At 43.2% G+C, this 12500-nt stretch overlaps 1 protein-coding gene across 1 annotated transcript in view; it reads right to left on the bottom strand.

Moving 5' to 3' along the window:
• Nucleotides 1-12500, bottom strand: part of efnb3b (ephrin-B3b) — an 82920-nt gene that overhangs the window by 25555 nt on the left and 44865 nt on the right. The window contains exon 2 of the mRNA XM_083936715.1: nucleotides 10614-10903. Within this exon, the coding sequence (XP_083792841.1) occupies nucleotides 10614-10903 (290 nt within the window). The remainder of the gene's footprint in view (nucleotides 1-10613; nucleotides 10904-12500) is intronic.

A 12500-nucleotide genomic window follows, 5' to 3' on the forward strand; every position in this document is an offset into this window, starting at 1 on the left:
AACATATCAAGACTTCAAGACTAGTGCTAATGTTGCTTTTTAAAAGTGTGGACCGACCCAGACTTGCAGTTTTTCCCTCTTTCAACTCTTTATGCTAAGCTAGGCTAAAGACAGCTAAATTCTCATCTCATGTTAAGAAAGAAAGCAGATACATTATGTGTACAAGACTAATGCAAATGCTGCTTTTTAAAATTTTGGATAGAAATAGGCTAACAGTTTTTACAGTTTAACTCTTTATGCTAAGCTAGGCTAAACACAGCTACTTCTTATCTGACTTTCAGATAGAAAGCGGATTGTCTTTACAAGACTAGTGCTAATGTGTTTTAAAAAAAGTTTTGGTCAGAGCCAGGCTAGCAGCTTCTCACTGTTTAAACTATTTATGCTAAGCTAGGCTTACTTTGCTTTCTCCACTCTCAGAAGAAAGAAAATATATTATTTACTAAATAACTCCTTAAAAAAAGGGGAGGACAGTTGGTTTATAATGAAACGTTACAACACAAAATTTGTGTGTGTGTGTGTGTGTGTGTGTGTGTGTGTGTGTGTGTGTGTGTGTGTGTGTGTGTGTGTGTGTGTGTGTGTGTGTGTGTAAGCAAACAGACACAGTGTAAAGGGACACACATCTGTCTGTGTGAATGCCAGTATGTTGATCAAGGGTCATGTTTGCTTGAACCTGGACACTAAATCAAAGCTATATTAGCAAGCAAATGCGTTTTACTGATGGCAGAGGTCAGCCGAGAGGTGCGCTTGTTTTAAAACTCCCCCTTGTCTGATTGCCATGTAACACGTCCTTCTGCAAAAGGTTCCTGGACAGAAGGCAGCGGCACAATGATGGCTTTGTTTGTCAAGCTGCGATGGGTAACCAGAAAAGTTTGTGTATCTGTGTATCTGTGTGTGTGTGTGTGTGTGTGTGTGTGTGTGTGTGTGTGTGTGTGTGTGTGTGTGTGTGTGTGTGTGTGTGTGTGTGTGTGTGTGTGTGTGTGTGTGTGTGTGTGTGTGTGTGTGGGATAGACAGACAGTGTAGGAAGGTTAAATGAATCATACAATGTTAACCAGGCCCAATCCAATTAGGGAGGGATTCTTCTTGTCTGACCTTTAACAGGAGAGACGTATTCACACTCACTCACGCAATCAACCCCCACCCCCACCCCCACCCCCCAAGCCCAAAATACACGCAACATCAACACAGCTACACACATAAACTACACAGTCAGCCTTTCACACAAACACGACACTCACGCAAGCATACACCAACAGCCACAAATGCACCCTCTGCCCACACAGACACACATAGGCACCCACCCAACATCACACACATAACGAAGCGCGCGGACACACACACAATCTCACAGACAGTAGCACGGCTTTGATTGCTGACCTAAATCGGCCAGGCGATCTGTCACTTTCCCTTACTCACACTCAGCACACATCTTTTTTTCATCTTTTTCCTCCCCTTTCTTTTCTTTTTTGCCTTGCCCAAAAATCCCTCGCTCTCTCACAGTGTCACTTTACATCAGCTCACTCCTGTCCCTCTCCTCTCCCCCATTACATTCACCGCAAATACTTTGGCCTCATTTGTACCCCCCAATATAAGGCGTCAACGTACAGTATGTTGCATGTTTACAGCGATCTGTATTCTGTATTTGAGAACGTGGACACTAACTCACGCCTATAATTAAGATACATACAGCGACGCTCGGGGCAATCTAACGATCATTAAACACACTTGAGTCGACTGCCATCCTTTTATATAGTCATCTTTTCTACTCTCCTCTTCCTCTCATACAAAGAGAGATGCAGATAAAATATATCTCTAGAGGGGAAATTAGTTGGATCCGTCGCACCAAACCCCTGCTGGCCTATTCTATTCTATCTTCCACTTTTGCACTTTATTTGAGGCTATTTTCACACATGAGAGTTTAACTGAGGCGGTTCCCCCCAAGAATTCAGTGCGTTTAGTGGAGTGTGAAAAATGTGTTGCAGCCTAGAAAAGCAGTCTCAGGTCCACCTCAGAAAAGGTTGTCAGGGACTGGCTTGGAGCAAACTCCAGGCATGCCCCCTGAAGGCCACAACAGATGTGAAAGCCTTCACACACTTAAAGTTGAAAAATGTTTTAATCTCAATTTTACCTGTGTGCCACTGTTAGAGGCTCAGGCAGCATATCCCTGTCTGAAACCCGACCCGAACCCAACATTTGTTATGAGAGTTTTCTCTTACCCAAAGCGAAGGTCGAAACGGACAGAGGGTGTCATATTCTGTTCAGATTGTGATTTCATTTGTGATATTGGGAGGTATAAATAAAAGTGACTTGGCACACTCCAGTCGCTGTACATACAGTTAGATTCATGATGGATGAAAAAAAAAGAACAGGTAAAAAGTTCAGTAGAGATTCTGTGCACCACAAAAGCGTCTGGTTAATTACTCATACATCTTGACAAACTATATATTCTTTGAAAGCACAAAACATTGATATTCCATCTGAGCAAACCACTTTGATATCCCAACATCAGTGCGACAACAGTTGTTTATTTTGTAACAGAAGCGCATACAAAAGATAACATTAAAAAAGAATAAGCTGACATTTTTGTCTTTGCCAGGCTTTTCTCATGCATTTTTCACATGTATGACAACGAATACTAATGCGGAGTAATTTAGGCGTTTTCCACGTATTTATTTCTTGTGTATTCTTCATATGCAAAGCAGGGGACGTGATATCACACAAGCTGGGTTTGTTTTCCATTGCCGTTCATGTCCCGGACGTACTAAGCAAAACCTTCGACCTTTTTTCCAAAATCTAACCAAGTTGTTTTGTTGCCAAAAAAAACACGTAAAGGTAGTTTTGTTTGAACCTAACTGACACCAGAAGTAACCGTAGTGGTCGGCTTCCGTTCACCCTTGCGTTAGATATCATACGAATTTTTGTGCACAAACTTTTCGTACAATATCCTACAAACCTGTTGATGAGAACATGTTGCCTGTGCATGCTGTATTTGTTTCTTTATCACTCGTAGGGGCCTTTGCATTGGCACTTTTGGGCGCGCCAAAGTCATTTGCGTTTCTATACCAGTTTCATCATGCCGAGTCACAACTGAGATGGACCTAAGGGCATTAAACATCATTAAATGAATGAAAGAAGTGTACAATACTCTATATTCAAACAAGATGCATGACTACTTTCCCGACACATTTTGAAGTTTATCTCTTTATCTACGGCAGAAGCAGAGATGAGAGACACACAAGCATTTAGTATTCAGTGGGATTACTCCGTATGAAACAACCCCCAGCCCATCACTGTGGTCATCTCGCTTCTACCTCCTTCACCCTCTCTTCTCCTTCCCTCCTGCAGCGTCCTCTTCTCCCCTGTGTCTTTAGTTGCTTTAGAGCCCGGCATGAGGCTCAAATCTGAGGGCTTAAACTTGATCAAATATTCAGCAGATATAGATTTCTCCCAGTGCCTGGATTCTCCACCTCTTCCACCCAGCTGCTTTCAATCGCTCTCTTCACCTGTCCTTTCCTTCAATCGCTCACTTTTGCCCTCCTTACTGCAGTGGCGAGGGAGGTGGCGTGCCGCTCACACACACGTACATACTCACACGCACACGCACACACACCCACACACGCACACACGCACACAGACAGCCACGCACGTATGCACATGGGGAATCATAAACTAGCGCAGAGTGGCGGAGAGGTGCAGCTCATTTAGGCTGCAGTGCAGTGTTTCTCTACGCTTCCTCTCCTCCATTGTCTCTTCTCTCTCCTCTATTTCACTCTTCGTTTCACTAATGTTCCCCATCGTTCTCTCTCTTTATCTCTCTCTTTCTCTCTCTCTCTCTCTCTCTCTCTCTCTTTCTCTCCCTCCCGCCCTCTCTCTCCCCATCTGGATTCTGTGTCATTTATTTCAGCTTAACCCTGATAAATAAACCAGTGAGCACCTCTGCATTATTGAACACTTTGACATTGGTGTCTGCACGCGCTGCGCCGGCCCCGTGGTGTCCAACAATTAGACCACCCAAACACACACAAGCACACACACATGTAGCCCCACCCTGTCCCAAGTTGTGCAGAAACACCAACCAAAGCTTGCTGCTAAAGACACACAAATTCATATAAATATACACACACAAGACGGAAACAGAAGGGGGAAAGAGACAGATGGGTGGACAAGAAGGGTAAACAGAGAAGAGGGAAAACAATACCAAGTCAAAGAGAGAGAAAATAAAGTTTTGCCGAAAAGAGACTCCATGGTATACAAACACGCACACATGCAAACATGCACACATGCACAAACACAGACTTCTTTTTCTCGGTGTGTAGGCCCCAGTCAGCCCTTCTATTATTCATATTAGCGGGGGGGTTGTTTATCTCCGTTATTGTGCGACGGTAGGCACCAGGCTCTCCGCAAAGCCCCAGGGGCCCTGCTCCCTAAACTCACTATTGGGAGTCTTTCATGTACACACAAACAGACCATATCCATCCTACATATGCACATGTGCACATGCTATAGCCGCATAGCCACACGCAAAACAGAGACACAATTTCATACCTCCATCCGCGTAAACACACTCACACTGCCATCTGTCTGAGGAGGCAACAACAACAACAACACTGCAGTCCCACAGCAGCTGACCCGTTCACTGCAACCAATCTTTTTGTGTGTGTATGTGAGCTATTTTCAGACTATTTTGTGTGTTTACAACCACAAGTCTGCTTGTATGCCAGCGTGTGTGTGTGTGTGTGTGTGTGTGTGAGTGCATATATTTATGAGAAAGCCCCTGTGTATGGCGATGTGAGCATGCATATGTTAGTGTGAGCACCGAGGAAGATTGGTGACGTGTGTGTGTGTGTGTGTGTGTGTGTGTGTGTGTGTGTGTGTGTGTGTGTGTGTGTGTGTGTGTGTGTGTGTGTGTGTGTGTGTGTGTGTGTGTGTGTGTGTGTGTGTGTGTGTATGTCTGTGACAGAGAGAGAGAGAGAGAGAGAGAGAGAGAGAGAGAGAGAGAGAGAAAGAAAGGTCACTCACATATGAGGTCTTATGTATGTTGACTGGAAGCCTGTAATCATTCACTGCTGGTGTGCCCGTATATATACCCATATATACTGTATGCGTGTGTGTGTGTGTGTGTGTGTGTGTGTGTGTGTGTGTGTGTGTGTGTGTGTGTGTGTGTGTGTGTGTGTGTGTGTGTGTGTGTGTGTGTGCATGTGCCTCATTCCCCTGACAGCAGGAGCGGTGATTGAAAGTGGCCGCATTGTTTCAGTGTCACCCTGCAGACAAGAAGCTGGTGTGTCAACTGACACTCACATCCCATCAGCAACACACACACACACACACACACACACACACACACACACACACGCAAACTCACACACAACAGATCTCCGTCTGTTGGGATCTTCTTATCTTTCTTTCTCTACCCCTCGCCTTTTCTTTCCTTTCATCCCTGCACATACATCTAACATCGAACTCTTTCTCACTCTTTGCCCACATCCTCCCCACCTCGCCTCCTCGTTGTGACTCAGCCTCTCTGCATCTTTCCAGCCTTCACTTCCATCACTCAATCTCCAAAGGAAAAGACATTGGTTTGACTGCTAGCCAGCCCTATTACTTGTAATGTTATAGCCCACAGTGTACAGTGGAAGTTGTTTGCCACTTTGGACCATAAACTGAACACGATAAATATTAAAGAAATAAGACTATAAACCCTACTTCACGTTGTCGTAAGTTTTTTTATGGGACTTTTCGTCAAGTAAAACAGTTAACAGCGATGTGGGTGGATAATCCAGAGTAACAACGACGCTGTTTTTGGAGATGTTGGCAAAAATATCTCAAAACCTGAGAGAATCGGTACAATCTGCATGGTTTGCTACCACAAGGAGTAGGTGAGAAAGGATCTTTTTCTTATTTGGGGTGAACTATCCCATTAAAAATCAGCAGATCCTGGACCAGTTTGAACAACAGCTCCTCTATTCTACCCATGTGTATGCTCTCCTTTAAGTTGCTGATCAGCTGCACTGAAATGGTTTCCTCCCACAGTTCTCATTTTAAAAAAATACACGTCATCAAGATCGCATTGTGATTGTGAATGTGTGTGTGAAGTGTGTGTAACACAAGGCTGTGGCGCCTGTTTTCAAAGGATTCATTAAAAGCAGTGAAAGGCTTGATCTGCGGTTTGGGTTGATGCAGTGAGCATGTCTGTGTGTGTGTTGGGGGGGGGGGGGGGGTAAATGGTGAAAGAGGAGGGGAAATTAAAAGGGTGGAGAGACCGACAAAACTGACAGAGAGAGAGAGAGAGGGAGAAAGAGAGAGAGAGTTAAGGGGGAGAGGAAAGGGTTTACATAAACTCTGACCTCGTGTTATGAATGAAAACATCAATCCGTGAGTATGACTAATCAATTTCCTCGCTCTTTCTCTCCTCTCCACAGGATACACAAGTAGAGAATTACATTTAATGGGATTCAAGTAATCTGATTACAAAACAGTAGCATCTGTGATGCATTAGTGGCTGCAAAAACAAAGGAAACTTACAAGACTTTCCTCAAGACACACACATTATTTTCTCTGGAGGGGATCAACGATTCCACCTGTTGATGAACACAAGTCAGGGTGTGGGAATGACATCCTAAAGCGTTTTTAGCATCATTCACCATGCGTCAAAGTGGCAAACTGCAAAGGAAACCGATTACCCAGAGGACGTAAAGCAAGTTACTGGTAATCTGTAATTGGTCTAACTTTGAAATTAACCTCTGCTGCCCTGTTTCCTCCTGCTGTTCTACCATCCCACCGCTCCACACACCACCACAGAAATGCTTTCCGTATGTGCCTGCAGTGTGCAAATGAAATCTGGTTATGCTATAGGTTAATTAAAACGTGATTTCCCAGAGGCTTGCACATACATTGGTGCCCTTGCACACATGCACAAACATACATTTACTGTAAGTGAATTAAGGTACAAACCAATCCAGTGTGTTCAGTATGCATGAAATCTCCCCTGTAAGGCCAGTTAGCACACACACACGCCACAGCAGATATGTGGCTCTAAATGAGCAGCAGGATTAACAGTTATTAATTTTCTCACAGCCTCATTAAGTACACAGAAGCTCTGGTGTGAGACTGAAGACAATTCTTCATTAAGAGCACATGATCAAAGACACACTGCGCGCTACGCACAAGCTATCTGGGGATGTTATCAATAAGTTATCAGCACCAAATGCTCTCTGTGATCAGCTACTCCCCTGTCTCTTCACCTGTCCAACTGTCTCCCCCTCTCTCTCTCTCTCTTTCTCTTCAAGTGTGTGAGTACACTCGTGTGTGTGTGTGTGTGTGTGGGTGTGTGTGTGACCTTGTGTTGTGGCTGCCATTGATTGGGCTGGAGCTGTCAATCGATCAGTCCAGTCTGTGTGTGGAGATAAAGGGGTTTCTATCTCTGGACACTCCAGTTGCCAGGTGGGAGTACAGAAAACGGGTGCAAAATAGAGACTGCGAACCGCATTGAACCCGTTCCTTGCATATTTCCGTTCCTGCAAGCGCTTTTATGACTGTTTTTACTTTACTTCTGCTTTTACTGCGCTGTAATAAAATGCAAGTTTAAGACAGATGTCGGGAAAAAAAACTTGTTTACCGACGGAAATTCTCCAGTGTGTGTGGCAGACGACTTGTTGTGTGTGACTCATAATCTGTACGTAAAATTTGAACCCCGGTAGCTGGGAATATAAGCCAGACGAATCTGTTGAGCTTGTGTTTCATTTGGGGTACGTTTGCACCCCCTTCACCTAGATTTCCAGCAGCTTGAGATCTGACAGACCAATCACAAGCATTTATCTCATTTGGGGTGGGATAAAGACGATGACTGACAGCATCACTGTGCAGTCTGCAGGGCCGTACAGCGCAGCTTACCAGGCTCACGGAACTGCGATCAGACTGTCACACTAAGCAATGCTGATCAAATATGAATCAAGATTCTGTTACTGTTTTGCCTTTTTTTTCAGCTAAAATGTTTTTTTTTACTGCTCCAAAAACAGACCAAGCATCGGCCAAATGGTTTCCTTTTTATTTCTGTGATTGGTTATACATTAAGTCTATCCAATTGCACCCAAAGGCATTTTGGTCAACCACCATGGAAATTAAAAAATCAACTGCGAGGTTCCAGATTAATAAGCCTTTATGAATTACTCTGGTTATGACGGGCTTCGTGAATATCTCGCTGAATGCAAAACTGGTACACTATGTTACTGATTAGGATAGTTTGAGACCAATTTTCGATAGATGTCCCCGGAACTAACGCAATCTCTGGATGATATATCAGACTAGGTATATACTGTATACTGTGTTTCTAAATTTTTGTGCTTCTCAGCTATTTTTTGCTTTTGCAACACCAACATCTGACAACCTCAACTATAGGACTGGGCTATAATTATAATAAATAAAAAATAATAATACAATATGATCATTTTTCGTCTTTCATAATCATTTCGTCATCATATACGTTGTGTTTCACATTTATGTCATCTAAACTGATAATAACAAACACATACTATCAAAAACATTTTCAAAAATCTGACGTGGAATATTTTGAGTTTATATTTTACACTAACATTCTCAATAAAATGAGGAAGTATTTTTTTAATTTCTACACATTTAATTCACACAGGAGTAAACAAAACAGGCTTTACCGTGTGGTTATTTCATATAGACTATTTATTTATTTAACTACAAGACAACACGCTATATCGTGATAAATATTATTGAGATATGACATATCAGGATAGAAGAAAAGGAAAATATCTGAGACGTGGTCAGAGCAACACGGCTATAACTCAATAAAAGTGAGACGTTATGTGAAATATTGTACACTGAGTGCATAGTGGACTTGAAAAGTAATGGTACACTAATGTCATTAAATGTACTGCAGAGACAGATGATGATAGATAGATAGATGTTAATATGATAAATCTCTACTACAGTACAGCCCAATCTTTTAACACATTTTAAATGAAGAGATTTAGCTATCAGTATGTCAGTTTTATGTATCCTGTGTTTCTTGCAGCCATAGTTAATGTGGCTGTTCAACATCTGTCAGTCATTAAATCAGGTATCAGATTGCATTCATTTTCCTCCATACTTCACGCCAAAAATTCCTCTCTCGTCAGGTCCCTGGGTGCAAGCGGCGCTCTGATACACACACATACATATCTCACCCCTTCATATCTAATCTAAGAGAAATACTTGTATGTTGATAATGATGCAGGAGAAATATGCCCAGTGCCTCACCTCTCTTCACAAACACACCGGGTTCGAGGACTGATAGCGGAAAAAACGAGCGCACCTGAAACCGGCAAACAAATATAGAACACAAAGAGGCATGAGGGACTTCAGATTTCGAGAGATCTTATATTCTCTTTGTCTCTTCCTCCATCTCGCTCTGTCTCACCATCTCTGTCCCAGCTTCCTGCTCCTCCTGGCTCTACTGGTTCCATCGTTTTAAGGGTTTTTTTTCTACCCGCAGATGAAAAGAAGTGAAAAGAGCATTTGCACACCTGAGTGAATAGAGCTTGCAGGTGCGTGGGAGGAGAGCTATGGGAATCAAACAGGGTATATCTCTCTCTTTGTCTGTGCTGCTCACTCTCACTCCTGGGGTGTTTTTATAGTGCTTGTGTTTGTATTGGAAACTTGTGGGTGTGCAAGAGTGTGTGTACACATGTACATGATTGTGTGTGCTTTGTGTTGCGTGCATTGCTCCAATTGTTTAGCGCTGAACGCTCTTGGCTCTTGGTCTGTATTTAAAAGAAACAACCCACAGGTTTCGGTTGACGCGACCTTTACTTGCAGATTGTTCCGTCCGATACAAACGCTTGGCCTGGCTCGCCTTGATGACCTCATCAGGTCTTCACACAGCCTAACTCCAAACAAACCTTCTGAATAAACCAAAACAAACTGGGCTTCGCCATTTGCGGACACTGCAAGGCTGGCAGTAACAATAAACAGGCCCGAGGCCAGCACAGCAGCCAAGCAGGGCACACACACACACACACACACACACACACACACACACACACACACACACACACACACACATACACACAAATGTAACCATACTTCACAAAATCCCACACAAGTGGCAAAGAAGGACAAAACCAGGGACACACTGTAAAACAGAAAACAACACATTTTTTCCCCCTTTTTCTTATAGAAGAGACAGGATTGTTTGATTCCACAAATGTGAAATAAATCACATTGATTAACAAGTTAGTCCTAAACTACACTTACAGCAAGGTTTAACTTAAAAACAAAAAAGAAAAGCATGAAAACATCAGGCTCATCTGGTCATTTTTTGCAGTGTAAGTACTGTACTGGATCCACCCATGGAATGGATCATACACAATTCTCAAACCTAATTACTCTAAACACACCCGCCCAATCATCACCATCATCACTGAAATAAACAAACACATTCAGGCACAATCAGAAATCAGCCATGCAATCATAACAACCCCCCCCCCCCACACACACACACACACACACACACACACACACACACACACTGCAATAAAGCACAACACACACGCCCATAAACTCGCACAAGCTCCATCCCCTAATCTCCTCTCTGCTCGCCTCGACTCACCGATGATGTAGTAGTCGTGCATGCTCTTGAACTCGTGGCCCCAGAGGTTGGGCGAGAACTCCTGGAACTTGATGGTGAAGCGACGTTCGCGGGTGGGCTCGTCGCAGGTCAGCACGATGTTGGGGGGGCCGCTCACCTCGCAGCGGTCTGCCTGTTCCCGCGACGACACGAGGTAGAGCTTGTAGAACTCGTACTCTGGCGTGGACCTTGCTGTGTCCAGAGGAGGGCAGATGAGGTCCAGCCGGTCCCCGATCTGAGGGTACAGAACGTAGCCCTTATCGTCCCTGAACCTGGAAGGAAGAAAGGGAACAAAAAGGAGGGACATTAATTAAAGTATTTAGCTTCCTGCAACATAAACCAGTTGAGAGCCACCTGTGCTCACTTCAGAATGAGCAACAGATGGGTCTTATTTCTCCAACCTTTTTCTTATTTTCTCTCAAAAAGGTGCCTTTACAGAGGAACTGCTGTGCAATAAAGTTCTCAAATAAATTTGTGCCGTGCAAGCTCACACAAGCCGCTGTTGACCCCACAAAGTGGTGGAGAATAAAAGAAGCTGATGATCCACATGGGAAAACAACCACAAATCCAAAGCGAATGAGAATTCAGTGCTTAGACAAGCATTCAGTCAGGCTTTTTTCCTAACTACCCCACAGAAATTATAATTATATTATATAATTATATGTTTATGTCTCCAAACGTACCATATTTTCATCACTAAGAAATATCTCAAATGTATGCAACAGCAAATGAAAGGCAGGCGGAACAGCCGTACATAAAAGCCTGGACTTTACTTGAGGCTGCATAGAATTCAAAACAAAAATCACTGCAATTAAATGTGAAGAAAATGAAAAGACTTGCCATGAATACACACTAGTGAATGTATGCATGGGAATTGGAATGTAAACAACAAAATAGAAGCTTTCACTTTGCTTTTTTTTTTGGACTTTTTCTTTCTGGCAGAGCTCCTTTTCTTCTTTCTTTTTTCAGAACTTATATTTGGAAGTGTGAACTGAATCATGTCCACAGAGGAAGAAACGGGCAGACAACTATCGCTGCAGATCAGCAGAACGAAGCTGCCGGTGCCAAACCTCAGGTACGTACAGTTAATTAGTTTGCTAATTGGCCGTTTTGATGTCTGTCATGCACGTCTGATAAGAATGATGTGCAGTCTGTTTGTTTATAGCCTAACTGGCGGTTTGACACCTGTTATTTATGGGAAAGCTGCAGCCTGAAGTGGTTTTAATGGAACAGTTTGACTAAATGAAACAAAAAGTACGGTTCATTTTCATCATGATCTGAATTTGACCCTGGCTTTCGGTGGACAGCTCTGATGTAACATGGTTTTAATGTTGTAAATGGTTTATTTTAAACTCTGCAGCAGGTTTCGAGGGAAATATTCCACATGAAAATTGGTTCAAACCAGGTTAAAAGCCGAACTGAGAAGTGTTTTTATTTTATTTCATTTTTTTTTTTTAAATGGAGGACTGGTGGGCTCAGAGGTCTTTCCAGAACAGAGAACATGAAACACAGCAGTCCACAAATGACTCAAACTCTGTCATTCCCCTGACAGCACGGGGGCATCTCTTGCAGATAAGGCCAAATACGATGAGTTGTCAACTTAGCTCCTGAGGCCTATGATGACTTTACAGCTGGGGTGGGTAGTTCTCTGGAAAAGACCAAACGAATGCCAGAATTTTATAAATACAGCCCTCCTCCTCCAGCTCTACCCCTCTCACCAGACGAGTGACCTGTGTGTGTACAGTCATTCATTTCAATCATCCCAATTATGATTGTGATCTAGCTCCAGCTGCGGCCTTAAGCATCTGACACAAAACCTCCATGTTTGCTTCAGTGAAGGGTTAGGGCGCACTCACACTACCGTACGCA

Source organism: Echiichthys vipera (genome assembly GCF_963691815.1).
Source record: "Echiichthys vipera genome assembly, chromosome: 22".
NCBI lineage: Eukaryota > Metazoa > Chordata > Actinopteri > Perciformes > Trachinidae > Echiichthys > Echiichthys vipera.